Below are 15,803 nucleotides of genomic sequence, written 5' to 3' on the forward strand. Positions count from 1 at the left end.
TTACAACACTTATGGTAGGTTTTTCATAGCTAACGTGTTTTGGATTAAGGCAATTCCTCCCTAATCGAGTTTGCTGGGTGTTAGTTTTGCTTTCTGTTCGGGAGGGGGAGGTTAATCATCAATAACTTTAATTTTATTAAAATATTTTTGCATCTGTTGAGTTGCTCATATGGTCTTTCTTGTTTCATCTCTTAGTAAGATGATTTATATTAATATTAATACCATTCCAGAACTTCTGTGATAAACATAATTTGGTCATGATGTTTATTTTGTTTAATTGTGTCTCTGGTTAAGATTTTTGTATCCGTAGTCATAAGGGAATTTGGTTTTTCTGTCTGTTTCATTGGTTTGCTTTTTAAGTTCAACAGTTTTGTTTTCTCAGCAGTTCCCACAGATGCAGATTTACTTGTGCTTATGTCCAACAGCCCTGGAGGCGGGACAGGGGCAGTGCTGCTCACGGCAGGGACTCCTGAGTGTCCTCCATCCTGGCAGTGATTAGGGAATATGGAGACCCTATTTACATCAATTAATTCAAAATCTCCAGGCTTGGGTCTGGGGTGCAGGATGGGGCAAGCACTCTACCTGTCGCTGACCTGGGCCTGCCTTGGGGAGCCCTCCTGCTGATCAGAGGGGCCTGCTCAGTGGTCCCCGAGCTCCTGTGGTCTGCACGGATGCTCCCAAACCCCTCCCAGGAGGAAGGGGCATTTCTCACCCTCCGCTTCTTCAGGGTCTCTGCCTCTGCCCTGGGGCCAGAGGGGAAAGATCTTCTCTTGTTGCCTAGGGGAGCTCCGCAGGCTTCCTGCCTCCCCTGGAGGGCCCTTCCACTTGGCCAGCCTGCAGCGAGTCTTCTGTCCAACCCCTGGCCCCACCAAGGTCCTTGGGGAGCCCCTGAGCGGGCCCTGCCCCTGTGCCCGAGGCGCCGGGACCTTCTCCATTCCGTACTCACCTCCAGTCTTTGGCCATCGGATTGTAAGATTGTAGCTGGCATTTTAGATTTCCCTGAAGTTTATTTTTGCCTTTCATTTGGAAAGTATTTCAAACACAACAGAAAACTTGCGAAGAGCTTCCCTTCACCCTGAGGCTCCACCCAGGTTTTGCTGATTATTCCAAACTGACCCCATGGCAGAAGGAGCCAATCCAGGGCCACAGGTGCCCCATGGGCAAGCCTCTCCCTTGTGTGGGTTAGTTCCCCACTCGTGCCTTGACGGCCGTGACCTTCGCAGTTTTGGAAAGTGTAGGGTAGCTGTTTCTTAGGGCATCCCTCAATTTGGATTTGTCAAAAGTATCTCATGATTAGACCCAGGTTTTTGGCCAGAATAAATTTACTGAAGTGATGCTGGGTTCTGCTCAGTGCTTTCTCTTCTCATTTGTTTATTTATATGATTTATATATGGATTCCTATCTTGTTGAACAGGTTATAATCCATTGCTCTCGTCATTTATTCCAGTGCTCAAATTTTCCTATATTTGGGCAATGGGAAGCCCTTCCAACGGCTTCTGTGTAGCTTTGACATATTCTCTTCTCTCTTTGAGAGCTTCTGTATTTTCTGGCACAAGATTTCTTGGCTTATTGCGTACTTTCCCTGTTCTTCCCTTCAAAACCACCATCCAGGCACTAGCAAGCTCATCACTACCAGGGCATCAGTGCTCCCAGGCCCTGTCGTTGGCAGAGCCAGGAGGGACGCACACGCAGAGACACACAGGTTGACGGCTCTAGTATTTCTGCATCCATCCACATTTCCTGAAAAGCGTCAGTTCACACCAAGACGTCCAGCACAATCCAGTTCCATCAGGTTCCTTCACATTGCCTCTCTGTTCACATTTATACAGACGCACCTCTGACATCAAGAAGCCTGGATCCCAGTCTCCTCGATGTGTTCACTTACTGGCTACACGCCCCCATGCGTGGCAGTCTCCTGGCTCGAAAGGGCTGTGGCCCTGTGTGGGTGCCTGCTTCACGGGGCTGACTCCTGCAGGTTGCCTTCTCACCTGCTCTGCGAGGGAAGAAAGACAGCTACCCCTAAATGTCAACATGCAAACTTGAATTAGCAGTCTCTTCCTTCCTCCAATGGTGCAAGGATTCTAAAATTCCTTAATTCCAGTCAAACCATACTTGTTATTATGTCCAAGATTTTAATTCACCTAGTTTTTATATATCCCTAAAGGTAGAGACCATTATTGGCATCTTTAATTCATGGTCAGCGCTTGTTTAAATTTCAGCACACCCTTCTCCTTTTCTCAGGCCATCATTCCTATCTGCATTTTCCCTCCAGGTTCAATTTCCTTCCCCTTCAAGTATCTTTTACTTATGCCCTCATGGGGTGTTTGTGAATGCAAAGTTTCCCCGTGGTGTGGTGAGTAGGAAGGTTGGAAATACCTTTATTTCAGTGCTATTCTTTGAGTGATAATTTAGCGTTCCAATTTGAACTTGAAAGTTCAAAGATAAGATCCCACTTTCTGCTGGCTTCTGTTGTTGATTTTGAGAAGCTGATTTCTGACTAGTTCGGTCTTTGTAGATAATCTAGTGTTTGAAGACCTCTTGATCTTTCACTTGCTGGAGCTTTGCTATGATATGTCAGTATTGAGTTCTTTTTAAATCCTCTTCAGGATTTATTAAGCATTTTGAATCTTTGAGCATACTTTTCTCCTCCCCACTCTCTCGTTATTAGATGTAGGATGTAGTTCTCACTCTAGCCTCCTTCTACCTTAGCATCCGCTTCGTAGCTTCCATCTCTTCATCTTTCTGAATAATCCCTCAGATCTAGCTTCCAGTAATTTAACTTTCTGTTGACCTGTGTTTAATCTTCTTCTTAATCTATTCATTGAGTTTTGAATTTCAGTGGCATTTTTTTTCATGTTAAACAACTCTATTAGTTACTTCTTCAAATCTTCCTTTTTGTAAATAGCAGCTTATTCTGTGATCATGCGTCCAATTCATACTTTATGTCTTTTTTGTGCATTCATTTTTTAATCTCCAACTGTCCTTAATCATTTGAACATACTGATTTTTGAATTCTGAAATAATTTTAATAGTAGGTTTTGTGTTTTTTTCTTCTAATAGCATCCCAAACCTAAGAGAGAGCCAGCCTGTGGTTACAAGTTTTTCAGAGAGACGTTTTCCTTTCTTTCCTCCCGTTCCCTCCCGTTCCACCCGGCACGGAGACCTGGGGAGGCAGGTCCTCTCCCTCCGCTTGTCAGGGGATTTCCTCCCATTCCCGCTTTCACAGAGGTTGCAGCCCTCTACTGGTCTCAGTTCTACTTAGACAGTGTGAGAGTTTATGTCTCGGGCCCTGTCTCCAGGGGGCCACAGGCCCATGCCCCACCTCCATGGCTTTAACACTGCTGGCTTGGTTCATGGAAACAGCAGTGTTCCCAGGTAGCTCAGCCTCAGTTCCCACTGACCCTCGGCCTCTGGATACGTGCCCTGCTCCCTTCAGTGCCCAGCTGTGCATACAGAAGGACGCTTACGATGTATCCAGCCATTCTCTGGCTTTTGGAGCGGGAGGCCTCTCAGGTTATCTAGTCTGCCATTTTGCCTGAACTGGGAATCCTTCAGAAATGTTCTTCCTGAGCTATTCTAAAATTAACTCAACAAGTAAAAAATTCTGTTAATGGTTTAGATGGTTGAAACTTCAGGATCAGAGGAAGATTTTTCCCTAAAGTTCACTATCTGAATCATTTATATTTCAATTTTCCCTACAAGTAGATGTTCATCTATGAAAAGAAGCCTAGTTCCAGATCCCAGAGGGTAGGGCTTATAGACTTGTCCCCAGCTCTTTGGGAGATATTAGTGATCGAGGGTAGAAATAGAGGATGAGTTTCCAAATGTCTCACTCCCCAGTGTGTTGAGCTCTGGCCCCACTCTACACAGAGCTGAGCCTGCACACCACTGTGACGAGGGCCATGCGAGCTGGGTGGCTTTGCTCAGGAGACGGCTACCCCGTTCTCTTCTATTGACTGAGTTGCTGTGGTTTTCACTTATCTGCTAAGTTACCCCAAGAAATTCTTATGGTCTGCCTTGTTGAAAGTTAACATAAATATCCATCCATACACCAAACCAATCCTGTTTTAATTTGAGACCTGTTCCCACTAATCTCAGTTTTCAGCAGGGTGTGCCTTTACAGATGAGTGAATTGGCGTCTCTTTAAATGCCTCCAAAGATGCTTCACTGCTAGGCCAGTCTAGATAAGGGCAGGTGTTCAGTTTTCTACAAGTTCAGAGCAAACTCTACCCTGTCCTTCCAGCTCATCCTCCTGATACCTGCACAGCCCTGTCCAGGGAAATAGCAGATCTGGTGCCTGGCCAGATTCCTGGTGTGGGGCCTCTGGCCACGTGGTCTTTTGAAGGCCTCTGTCCCGCCCTTCTCGGCCTGCATCCTCCTGACCTTCCCCCCATCCCAGGATTGTCCTCAACCCCCCACTGGGAAAGGCACCACATGCCAGTCCCTGGCTGTTCACTGGCTTCTTGGCTTTAGGCATCATTTAGCTCCATTTTCTTGTGTGTGTGTGTGTGTGTGTGTGTGTATTTTTTTTTTGCATGGGCGGGCACCGGGAAACAAACCCAGGTCTCCAGCATAGCAGGCAAGAACTCTGCCTGCTGAGCCACTGTGGCCTTCCATTTTCCTTTTTTTTTAAATGCACCTAGAAGGCTTCATCATTTACATTTCTTTAACTGAAAAGTTTGTATAGTCATCCCTGTCCTGCAGGGCTATTGACAGAAAGAGAGCATTTTGCTGTACCTGCTTGTCGGAGACTCCTAAGGCCCTGCTCTCTGAGGGACTCAGGTTCTCCCCAGATTGAGCCTCCCCTGCGAAGCCTCCCAAACGTGCGGGGCAGGTTGCACCTTCCTGGGCTTGCTGGCTCCCCAGAAGCCTGTCCTCTGCGGAAGCCCCAGCTCAATCCGTCCCACTACTTTCCTGAACGTGTCCGGGTGAGTCCTCTGGCCCAGGCAGGATCCAGCGACATGCCTAAGGTTCGGCTTTCCCAAATGCAGAACAGCAGGGCCCTTGAGACTGTCGCTGTGGAAGGGGCCTGTCTCCTGGTATATTCCCACCCAGCTCCATCCAGGCCTCTGTGCTGTTGTGGGACTCATGTCCACCCCACTCTCTTCCTCTAGAAGTAGCTGTTGACCCCACCCAGCCTGGCCCTGGGCTGGAAAACAGAAGCAAGATACAAGGCCTGCAGTGTGAAGGAGGGGCCAGCCCTTTAGCTGTTGATCCCATATATGCCAGGAGGGTGATAAATGGATCTGCTGAGGTGGGGGTCCACACGGGAGAGGGCTCAGGGCCCTGTCTGGAGTGACAGGGACAGCAAGCAGATGTCCAGAGCGAGGTCTGGACCTTGGAGAAGGGCTCCACCTGGGATGCTTTGGGCAGTAGAGCATTAAATTTTCTTCCCTTTGACCCAGGTTTCAATCATACCTTCATGGCAGAAAGGTTTCCTTTGAATTCTGACCGTTTTTCAAATGTGCCTAGGTTTCATTACTTTGAGTTATCTTTAGTGAATTATGGAATGAGAGATCCTAATCATTCCAGGAGCTGATTGAAAGACCCTGTAATAAGCTGATGCTCAGATGTGGGTTAAAAAAATAAAAGAAGAAGCTTTTATAGGTATTTCTGGTTCAGTAATGCTTGGCTTAATTAGTAACCTTTGACTGTAGAGTGAGCAAAACATCTCTCCCCACATTTTTATGGTGCACCATAAAAGGGGAAAATGCAAATGTTATATGTTTTCATTTGCCTCTTGTGTCTGCCAGCTCCGTACCTCTGTAAACCCCTGCAGTTTGCGGCCATTTGCTGTGCTCTAATAGCCAAAATAACACCCAGTCTTCTAAAAAGTCTGCTTTGAGCAGGGCTTTCTGTAATGAAGATGCTTGTGGTAACACTCTGAGTATATTCCGAAAATGGAAAAGGGAGGGAAAGCCCACTTAGTGCTTATCTGTGCGTAGTAGTAGGCATTTTCTTAAAAGGAACTGTTTCACAAAGCGTTATGGGCTAATAAACCACAGCACAAGTCTGTCGGCTGCTGGCTCTGTAACTAAAGTGTGGCGGGGTTGGGGCCAGGGGAGGGGCCAGCCGTACAGGTGAGCCACGCAGGTGAGCTCCATGTGAGCACCATGTAAATGAGCTCCATGTGAGCACCATGTAAATGACAAATAGCTTAAACAGAGACCTGGGGTGGGGGATGGTGCCCCAGCAGCCTCACCTGCGTGGTGCATCTCTCAGGGCTGCGGGGATGCAGTCGCCTGCTCCAGATCCTGGAGGCGCCTTCCTCTGCCCAGGTTGAGGAGTGGGAGCTGCAGGCTGTGTCTCGGTTTTCTGTTTCTTGTGTGCTTACCTGTGAGGACATGACATAGGACGTGTGGGGCTTGCCACTTGCCCTCAGCATAAGGCCCCTTCGGTGAGCTCCTCCCAGGGGCGAGTTCTGGGGAAAAGGTTGTCTTCGCAGGTAAGAGCATGGAAACCAGAGGTGGAAACCCAGAGGTTCGAGGGTGTTTCCCCTTTTGCCTGAGCTGCCCAGGTCTCCGAGCCCGAGTCATGCCTGAGAATTTGGGCCTGCTCGAAGGAGGGGTTCGCCTGGTGTGTGGAGCTGGCAGCTCCAGCAGGGCTAAGGGCTCACTTCCACATTTTCCCATTTTGCCTCGAAAATTGTCGTCTGTTTCTTTCATTTGTTTGCTTACTTGGTGAAGTCTCCCCAAGAGCACCACAAGCTCTGTCCCCCGAGAGCAGCAACCTGGTCAGCTCCGCCACGGCCCCCCCGGGCCCCTCCTCAGGCCTGTGTGTGGAAGGACGGAGCTCAGGTGATGGGTGCTGAGTGGATGGGGGTCGCCCCACAAATGCCAGCAGCCAGGACAGAAGTCTGCCCAGCTCATGTGCCGAAGGGAGAGCCTCCCCCTTTAAAGTACACCTTTTATTTCTTAACTATCTAACTGGCTCCCTCTTACCATTGAAGATAGAAAGAAATTCTGCCGGGTTCTGCCTCCTGCAGGGTTTATAGGCCAAATGTTCTTTACTCTCATTCATTCAAGGGCTGGAGCTGGGAATTTCAAGCCACTAATTATACCGCCTCCTTTGCTCATTAGGGAAGAACATTAGGGCTGTTTGTGGCCCTTTTGATAAGTCTGTCAGCATTTCCATTGTAATAAACCCTGGCTTTCTCGCTGAATTTCTTTTTTCATAATAGGAAGAAAAAGAGTGACATTTTTTAGTAGTCTACTGCGAATGCAGAGGAGAGCTGTTGTGGCTTCTGTGGCTCCTTTCTCAATGATGGGGTCATCTGGGTGAATTTTCCATGACAGGGTTCACCTTTTGCACTGGCATGACACCCCTGCCGGAGCGTGCAGCTGCCTGGCACTGCACAGCAAGGAGCACTCTCAGAGGTTCCAGATGTCTACTGTTCATCTGATTGTCTGTGATGAAACCCTCACATCACTGTCCCCTCGCCTCTCTTGGCCAGCATAAAACTCTGTAGAACATGAAGGGTTTAGAGTGGTCTTTTTGTTCATTAGTCTATCAGATCCTTTTAGGTCCTATTATGGGACTTTTAAAACCATCCCATGAAAAGAAAATATAGAAGCATAGTGACAACTCGAGTAGTAACGAGGGAAGTGCTTCACTATAGATGTCATTTTCAAGAAATGGAGGTCAATGTAGATACAAATTACAACTGTCAAATCAAATTAAATTTTACGAAGTAATATTTTCCTATTCTTTTTGAAGCCTGCTTCTGTGCACTGATCCCTTTATCCCAATTCTCTGGATGGATTTGTACATTTGCCTCTAGGTTTCATTTTTCCGGTCATTAGGTTTTATATTTGTTACATTCATTCATCTATTCGTGCAGCAAACATTTATTAAACACACTGTTTTATAGGCTTCATGGTGTCAAATAACATGTTAGATATTCGATTATGAAGATGAGAAACTTTAAGTCCATATAACTCAAGGAACTCACAATTGGGGTGGAGTGGGGAAGGAAGATGCAAACTAATTGTTGATACAAATGAGTCTTGTGAGAAATCTTATAATGAACTATTGCTAAGAGAGTTCAGGAAAGCAAGTGGGAGGTGAACTTCAGCTGAGCCTTGAAGAAGAGAGAGTGGTATTGCACTGGGGAACAGGACATGCCCAGCAGAGAGACGAGCAGAAAGGTGCCTCAGTGGGCACAGTGGCATGGCACAATGGGAGGGACGAGTGGCTGGACAGCAGGGCAGTGTGTGCAGGATGTGATGGGAGAAGTGGCTGGAAGGGTGAGCCAGAGCACCTAGGGTGGCCTCGGATGCCTGTCTAGACCATTTGCAGCACCCAATCGGTGAATGCAGTGCCACGTGCCAGGCTACTGGGGGCACCCACAGACCTGTCTCTGCAGTCTCCTAATGCCCCTTGGAGGTAACCGTCATTGTCCTTGTTTTATAGAAAAGAGAACTGAGTTGCTCAAAATCACATGTGCTGCAAGTGGCAGGCCAGTTCTCAGCCACATGGTTTTGGCAGCAGGGCCTATGCTTCATCCATCACACCCCACTTTATGTCCTCACTGCATTCCAGGGTTTGAGGAAAGTCGGCACTTTGATTCTGCCGTGTGCTCTGCAAGGCGTTGGCATGCCCATTTGTCCTGGGATGCAGTCGTATCTGATGAGAGAGAAAGGATAGACAAGCGCCGTTCCTGTCTCCATCGGTGACAGCTGCATGTGGACCTATCTGTGCCGCAAGGCTGGGTCACAGGGGTGGCTGGGTCACCCCCATGGCACTGGTGGCTGTCGGGGAGGTGCAGGAAGGAGGGGCTGCAGCTGCCCTAAGTCCGATCCCCTCCGTTCCTGCAGGTGCTGCCGAGCAGAGCAGAGTGGGCCCGCAGGCTCCTGCCACCCCCGCGGCAGTCCGGAGCAGAGGCAGCCTCGGGGAACAGAGCTGGCTCCCAGAGAAGCCGCTTCATGAGGGGCCCAGGTTTCAGGAAGAACTGCCCAGGGGGGGCGCAGAGTTCAGACCTGGGGGACACATGGGGAACAGAAACAAACCAGCCAAATGCAGGGCACACGGGAAGATGGGGCCGGGACAGCAGGGAAGGCCAGGCTCCAGAGGCTGGTATGCTGGGGCGGCGAGGCTGGACTTCTGCGGACAGAGGGGCCAGTAAACGGGGCCTGGGTGACTGCAGGGCCCCAGGGCTTACCTCCTCCTGCTGCCTCACCCAACCACCGTGAAAGCAGGCCAGAAGGACAGGCGGCCCACGCGCTGGGGACATTGCCAAGCTGCACTGTATGGGGTGGGGGCAGGAGGAGGAGTGAGTGCCAAGTGTCCATCACATGATGGATTGATGACATGTGGGTCACACGACGGGATAGTATGGAGACGTAGGAGGGGGTGCAGCACTGTCCAGGTGACACAGGGTGAGTCTTGGTGACATCGTGATGAGTAGAATAAGCCAGACATGAAACGTCAAGTATTGTGTCATTTCAATTGTATGAAATACTTGGGATAAGCAAGCCCATAGAGATGGGGAATAGATGAGAGGTTCCAGGGGCTGGAAGAGCAGGGCACGGGGAGTCACCACTTCGCGGGGGCAGGTTTCCACTTGGGGGTAAACTTTGGTCGTGGATGGTGGCGATGGCAGCCCACATCATTGTGAGTGTAAGTGATGCCACTGAATCGAACAATCAAACATAGTTAAAATAGGAAAGTTTGGGTTGAGTAAAAGTTACCAAATAAATTTTAAAAAGAAGTCAAGAGCCCCTACATGAGACGTATGAACCTGAGAGTGAAGGTCTCCTGGACGGGATTCCTGCCGTGTTAGGCCAGGTGGTGGGGGAGAGCGCTGAATGCACCACAGTTTCCACCCTGGGTGGCAGGGAAGGCCGTGACGTCGTCACCAGGAGAAGGGCGGGTCGTGGAAGGAAGACGAGGGTTCAACTAAGGCCGGGCTCAGAGCTCCGCTGTGCTCAGAGCTTGCAGTTCTGAAGGCAGCAGGGAGAGGCCTCGGGTGGCAGCCCAAGAGCCGTCCCCAGGGGAGCTGGAGGCCACCAGGAAGGGAGAGAGAGGGCAAGGGCAGCTGGGGACACAGCCTGCATTTCGGGGTCATCAGGGTAGGCAGAGCAGCAGAGAAGCCGCTAGAGAAGCAAAGGAAAGAGGACCCATCATCAGACGTGTCCTACAAGTGAGTTTTCACATGGAGAGAAGGTGGTAGAAGATCCAAACAGTATTTTCATAATCCTCCTGTTCTGAAGAGAGCGAGAACACAAACAGCAAAAATACTCACTGGACAGTGAGTAGGAGGGAGGGGTTGGGAGATGGAGGTTGGCTTTTCAAAGCCTGAGCCTCCTCGGGTGCTAAGATAAATCAAGTGCTAAGTGTAAGAGCAGCTCCTGTGAGGGCCCGCTAGGCCTGCAGGCCCCAGGTCTGCTCGGAGAGTTGGCCTCTGGGCCTCACCCAGCCTGGAGCTCTTCTGGGCCTCACCCAGCCTGGAGCTCTTCCCGGCCATGCAGTGCTTCTGCCACAAGCGCTGGGGCACAGACCCCGCCCCCCACCCCCCACCCCCGCACTCATCCTCCAAGCCCCCCCACAGCCTCTCTGGGGAGGCTGCACTTGGCCACACACAGGGGAACACAGCTCGGAACAGGAGGGTCTTCAATGTGGGTGGAAGTTGATGGACGTGCAAGTTTTCCTGCTAACGCCAGCATTCCAGCCAAGCTGGGAGCGCCAGGACGGGCAGCTTTCCACAGTGTGAGTTCTTGGAGTGTCTTTTTTCTTCCTTCTGAGCACTGGATGAAAGGAGAGGTGTTGCCTTCTCCCTTCTCCCTTCTCCCTCTCCTCTGCTCCTCCACGCAGCTGCAGTTTTGTGTGCTCCCTCCCTCTTTGTGGAATTATCTTTGGGATGGGGTTAATGATTGCCCACTGAGTAGCCGTTGACCTCTGACCTCTGCAGTACCGAGCTCATGGGGGTCCCGGGGAGCAGCTGGGTTCTGCTCAGGCTGGGGGTCTCCACCTGACTCCCCAGAAGCCCTAGCAGCTTTCAGGGTACAGGGAATTTTCATCTGATCGGAAAACCCACTTGCCAGGGTCAGCTGGCTGGGGACCGCAGACATTTGTGAGTGCATATGTACAAATGGCCCAGCCTCCTGGTCAGGTGATGCCAAACCCAGGTGGACAGGGAGCAGGTGGACAGAAGATAGCACAGGATCGCTTTCCTGATGGACAGCTTGCTCCTTAGTGGATCCTGAGGATGTCCCTGCTGCTGAGTGGGGTTTGAAATGGATGGCATTTCTACCTTGATAATAAGTGTTGAAAAGTGCCGTCTGTTAGCTTTAAAAGAAGGAGGGAGAGGTGGGTGGGGAAACTTCAAAATCCCAGCTTCCCCAATGAGCTTTGATATGTTTCACCTTTGAAGAGGTTTGCCTCTCTCTGTCCAGCACATCATTAATGAACAGCCAGTTGCCTCTAGAACACTTTGTCCTAGAAACTTCTGCTCGGTAAAAAGAATCATGGCTGCTGTAGATCAAAATGTAAACCTTTTATTATAAAAATTTAAGTTTTCGCCCAGAGGTCTGTAAGTAGAGTCCATTTTCTTATAATAATTTGCTTTTGGAGCTCACTGCCAAACACCCTAGGTTCAGTGTTCTTTGTATATTCACTCGTGTTAAACACACCGCTCTGAGCACCAGGTTGAGGCTGGACTCTGGAGAGATGTTGGGGATACAAGACTGGTACGAGACCTACCTGCCTGGAGCGTTCAGATCGTGGAGAGTCGGCCGTGTGGGCTCACATTGCAATGCAGCGTGGCAAGAGAAATGACCCAGAACATGGAAATGAAGCAGAAAGACTCTGGGTGTCCTTTGGGGGTTGTGCTAGGGCAGGGGTCGGCAAACTTTTTCTGTAAAGGATCAGAAAGTAAATACTTTAGGCTTTGTGAGCCATAGGTCTGTGCTGCAACTGGCCTCTGCTGGGGGACTTGAGAGCAGCCACAGGCAGTGCCCAAACCAATGCACCAGGCTGTGTTCCAATAAAGCTTTATTTACAAAACAGGTGATGGTCCGGATTGGGCCCATGGGCTGCAGTTCCAGAGCCTTGTTTAACAAGGAAGATGCTGTGGACCCCAGGCTGTCGGGGAGATTTCCACCGCTGAGTGGCTTGTACCACTGAATGGCCCCTCCCTACTTTTTACAAACTTATTTTCCGAGAAATAACACCAATGCTTTAGTTTACTACCCAGGGTGTAAACCTGGGTTTAGGGGAATACCCAGGGTATTCCTTTCCCCTAAATTACCTCCAGCTCTGTCACTGATACCATTTAACAAAGTGTCCCTTGACCCAATAAAATTCAGCTGAATTTGTAGAATTTTGATTTTAAGGAATCCATACATTTTATTTGCAGTGAAGACAGATACTGTGTAAGCTAAGAAAATGTGGGGGCTCAGTATCCACCCCACCGCGGCCCCAGCCTCCCCTGCTGTCCCCACAAAAGGCTGCGCACTCTGGGTGCGCCCCCCCCTCCCCAATTCCCTGTGCCGGGCGCGTGTTTGAGAGGACCCAGAGGCGTCCTGTTGTGCCGAGCTGTGACTGCACTCCAGATGACCTTGAACAAGCCCCTTTTTTTTCTGGCCTAGGCGTCCTCCAGTGGGAAGCAAATACTGAGCACCTGGTCTGTGCGGCTCCTCTGTGCCGGCGTCACTGGTGGTGCGGGTGTCACACTCTCCTGAATCACTGGGAGACCCCGGGCCCCTCCCTATGGGCCTAGAGCCCTGCATCACAGGTCAGGGTCTGCTGGCCCCAGGCGGGGTTCAGCATTCACTGGTATCCTCTCCCCAGCCCAGTAGGGTGGGGCAGGGAGCGGCCGTGGACCCTACGCCAGTTTCTAGAGCAGCAGCCCCGATTAGCCTCTGCCCTTCCCCTCCCCCGGGCAAGCAAAGCGCCTCCCTCTGGTCTATCCACGTCTTATTTTCTTACCCTGTCGTGCCTGTGTCACTGAAAGTATTGGAGGGTCCTGTGGGGCCCACAGTGCAAGTACCGTAAAAGGCCGGTCCTTCTGAGAGGGGACTAAAGACCCCCCACCCTCCTTCTCCAGCCAGGGAAATGGCACAGTCTTCTCCTGAGGCCTCGTCCCATTTTCAGCTGCCTCGCTGCTTTGCTGGCTCCTGGCTGACTCACTGTCTACTCTGACCTCCAGATCTTTTTCCACCAATGTCTTTGGCCAGTCACCCTACATTTTATTTTCATGTTTTAGTTTAGACTGTGTAGAGCCTTATATTTTGCATTTAGATTTTTTTAGGAAGTGTGCCTCTCAGTACTACTGCCTACTCTTCCTCCTTGCCTATTTCTCTAGTGAACAGGGTCGTTCATGATTCTCATGCCTCGTCCAGGGCCCTGGCTGCCTGCCAGTTAGGTTTCTTTTGCAAACTTAATGAACATGTTTCCCACTCTGTCATTTAAGTCCTTTGTGAAATGTTAAATGCACAAGGCCTGGGCAGACCCTACCTCCATTCGGCTTTTTGGCCTGAGACCTGTTTCCCTGGGGCCCCCCAGAGCCACACAAGGCCCAGGCTGTGTCTGCCATGATGGAGAGGGGGCCGCCTGTGTTCTGGATCCCCTGTGAGGCCCTGGGGTCTCCCCTTCATTGTCATTTGCCAGTACAGGCCCATGTGGCATTGCAGAAGTTGAGTGGGCAGTCTGGTGGGGCCAGGGCCAGGCTCCCCTCCCGGGAAGCAGGAGGGCAGGGGAGAGGTCGCTTGTACCTGGTGAGCCTGGCATCAGGAGGGTAGGGACCAGGTGAAGGATACCTGCAAAGCTGGCCACCTGGGCAGGAGGATTCACTGAGGGGAGCAAGCCAGCCAGAGTTGGGTCCTCAGGTGGGGTGAAGGATGGAGAGAGGTAGGCACTGGGGGGCTGGGGTGGTGCTCAGGGTAGGCTAGGTGCTCTCAGAGCCAGACTGCATCAGAAGGGAAAGGTTCTTCCCGTTTCTGCTCTGCCTGATGCCGTTACTTAAATCTTAGAGGGACTGGGCCTACTGAGGTCAGCTCCGGAGGTCAGCAAGTAAGCCCTTCTCTGATAGAACCTTCCTTCATTATGAGCCAGCAGGGGTGTCTTTGGTGTGTGTTTGGGGAAGAAAGAGCCAGCTGGGGGTTGGAGTGGGGTGACCGAGTCCCCTTGGTCGGGTAGGGTGGGGAGGTGATTGAGTTTAGGACCCCATCCTAGGTGGGCTCTTTTGCATCCACCACAGGATCTTGTGCACAGCTCCAGGGCTTCTCACTGAGACCTGCCAGAGGGAAGCATGGACAGGGTGGTGTGTGAAGTCCTGCCACCTCCAGTGGTCTCTGGGCCTGCAGAGGCTTCAGCCTTCAGTTCTGATGTTGGGCTTTTGCTTCCCAACCCCCCACCCCCAGCCCCCCACTGGAGGGACATGCAAGGGCCTGTGTCTCCCAGGCACAGAGCGGGACTGGGCACACAGCTCCCCTCTGGCTGCCACATGCAGGATCCCTAGCCCTGAAAGCCGACCCCAGGATCTCCCCTTCCACAGGTTGGTGCCATCGGGGACGAGGAGGAATGGGTCAGCCTCTATGAGGAGGAGAATGAGCCAGGTGCCCAGATGCTGGAGATCCCCGACCTCACGCCCTACACCCACTACAGGTGAGGACGGCAGGTGGCTTTGTCCACAGCAAAACCAGCCGTAGGCATGTCGTTAGCCGTTTCCAACAAGAACAGGAAGCAGAGACTTCAAGAGTAGGCGAGATACACAGTTGAATATTATTTCAGAGGAGACTATGCCCAAATGTTTGATTAGGAATCTTCTTCCCACGGATACTAAGTGCTGAGTGCCCTAAGAACTGGCTCCCTGTTGCATCAGGCTCAGTAGCCAAGGCCCAGACAGCTGGCTTTTCTTTACAGTGGGGCTGGAACTGCGGTGCCTCTCCAGGCGCTGCCGGAGCTGAACGGGCTGTCTAACTTTTGCTTCTTGATCCTGAAACTTACCCGGGCAGTAAATCCTTGGCCTTGAAGAGCAGAGCATAAGCCTTTAGAGATGTGCTAATTTCCCATAAGATCACTGAAGGATGAGCTGTTTCCTGCCATCACCAGGGGTTGAGTTTGATAACCTCACTGTCTTGCAGGAGGGAGACTTTTTGCGAGATGGGGAGGGAGGAGGAAATAAGAGTTAGTAATTCAGGAAGTAATAGGTGAAGCTACATCGTTGCTAAAAGCATTTTTTCAATACAATCCCAAATATTAGAGTTAAAAGAGGAAGGGAAAAAAAAGCCTAATGAGAGCTGTTGTTTAGCTTCTATTTATTTTAACATCCTTCCTAAGACAATTAGAGCAGACACACCAAGACATCGAGACATGACACACTCATCTTTGCAGAAAAACCTCTAGTATAAAAGGAGTTGTTGGGATTCAAGACTTACCGTAACACAAACTAAAGCCATGTAATGATTTTGAATACCAGAAACTGTGATTAGAGACTAGTGCCCCTGCCTTAAATTCGTGAAGGCCAGGGAGCCTCTGTAATAAACACGTGTGCTCGCCATGGGCTTGTTCCTACATATAAGTTCAATTCAAATAACTTCACAAAAGTAAAGAAGAGGCAGAGCTGGCAATTTTAAAAATAAGCTTTAGAGAACATCCAACTCCATCCTCATTTTATAGATAAGGAAACTGGGCATGTCTGAGTTACAAAGGTCTCACGGTTGCTGATCAGTGGGGATTCTGGGCAGGTGCTTTTCTCCTGCATGGCAGGGGGCAGGGGGGTACAGGGGAGGTGTCCCGAGTCATTAAGAAGAAAACTGACTTTAAAAGCTGTCATTTACTAGCAACATCCTGAGCCTCCCTTC

General features: G+C 50.4%; 1 protein-coding gene across 7 annotated transcripts in view; it reads left to right on the forward strand.

Annotated features, from left to right (window-relative positions):
- Nucleotides 1–15,803, forward strand: part of SDK1 (sidekick cell adhesion molecule 1) — a 1,057,379-nt gene that overhangs the window by 920,618 nt on the left and 120,958 nt on the right. For all 7 annotated transcript variants that reach the window (XM_077140486.1, XM_077140483.1, XM_077140481.1 and 4 more), the window contains one exon: nt 14,495–14,604. In XM_077140486.1, the coding sequence (XP_076996601.1) occupies nt 14,495–14,604 (110 nt within the window). The remainder of the gene's footprint in view (nt 1–14,494; nt 14,605–15,803) is intronic.

The sequence above is a fragment of the Tamandua tetradactyla genome, chromosome 23, assembly GCF_023851605.1.
Source record: "Tamandua tetradactyla isolate mTamTet1 chromosome 23, mTamTet1.pri, whole genome shotgun sequence".
NCBI classification, from domain to species: domain Eukaryota; kingdom Metazoa; phylum Chordata; class Mammalia; order Pilosa; family Myrmecophagidae; genus Tamandua; species Tamandua tetradactyla.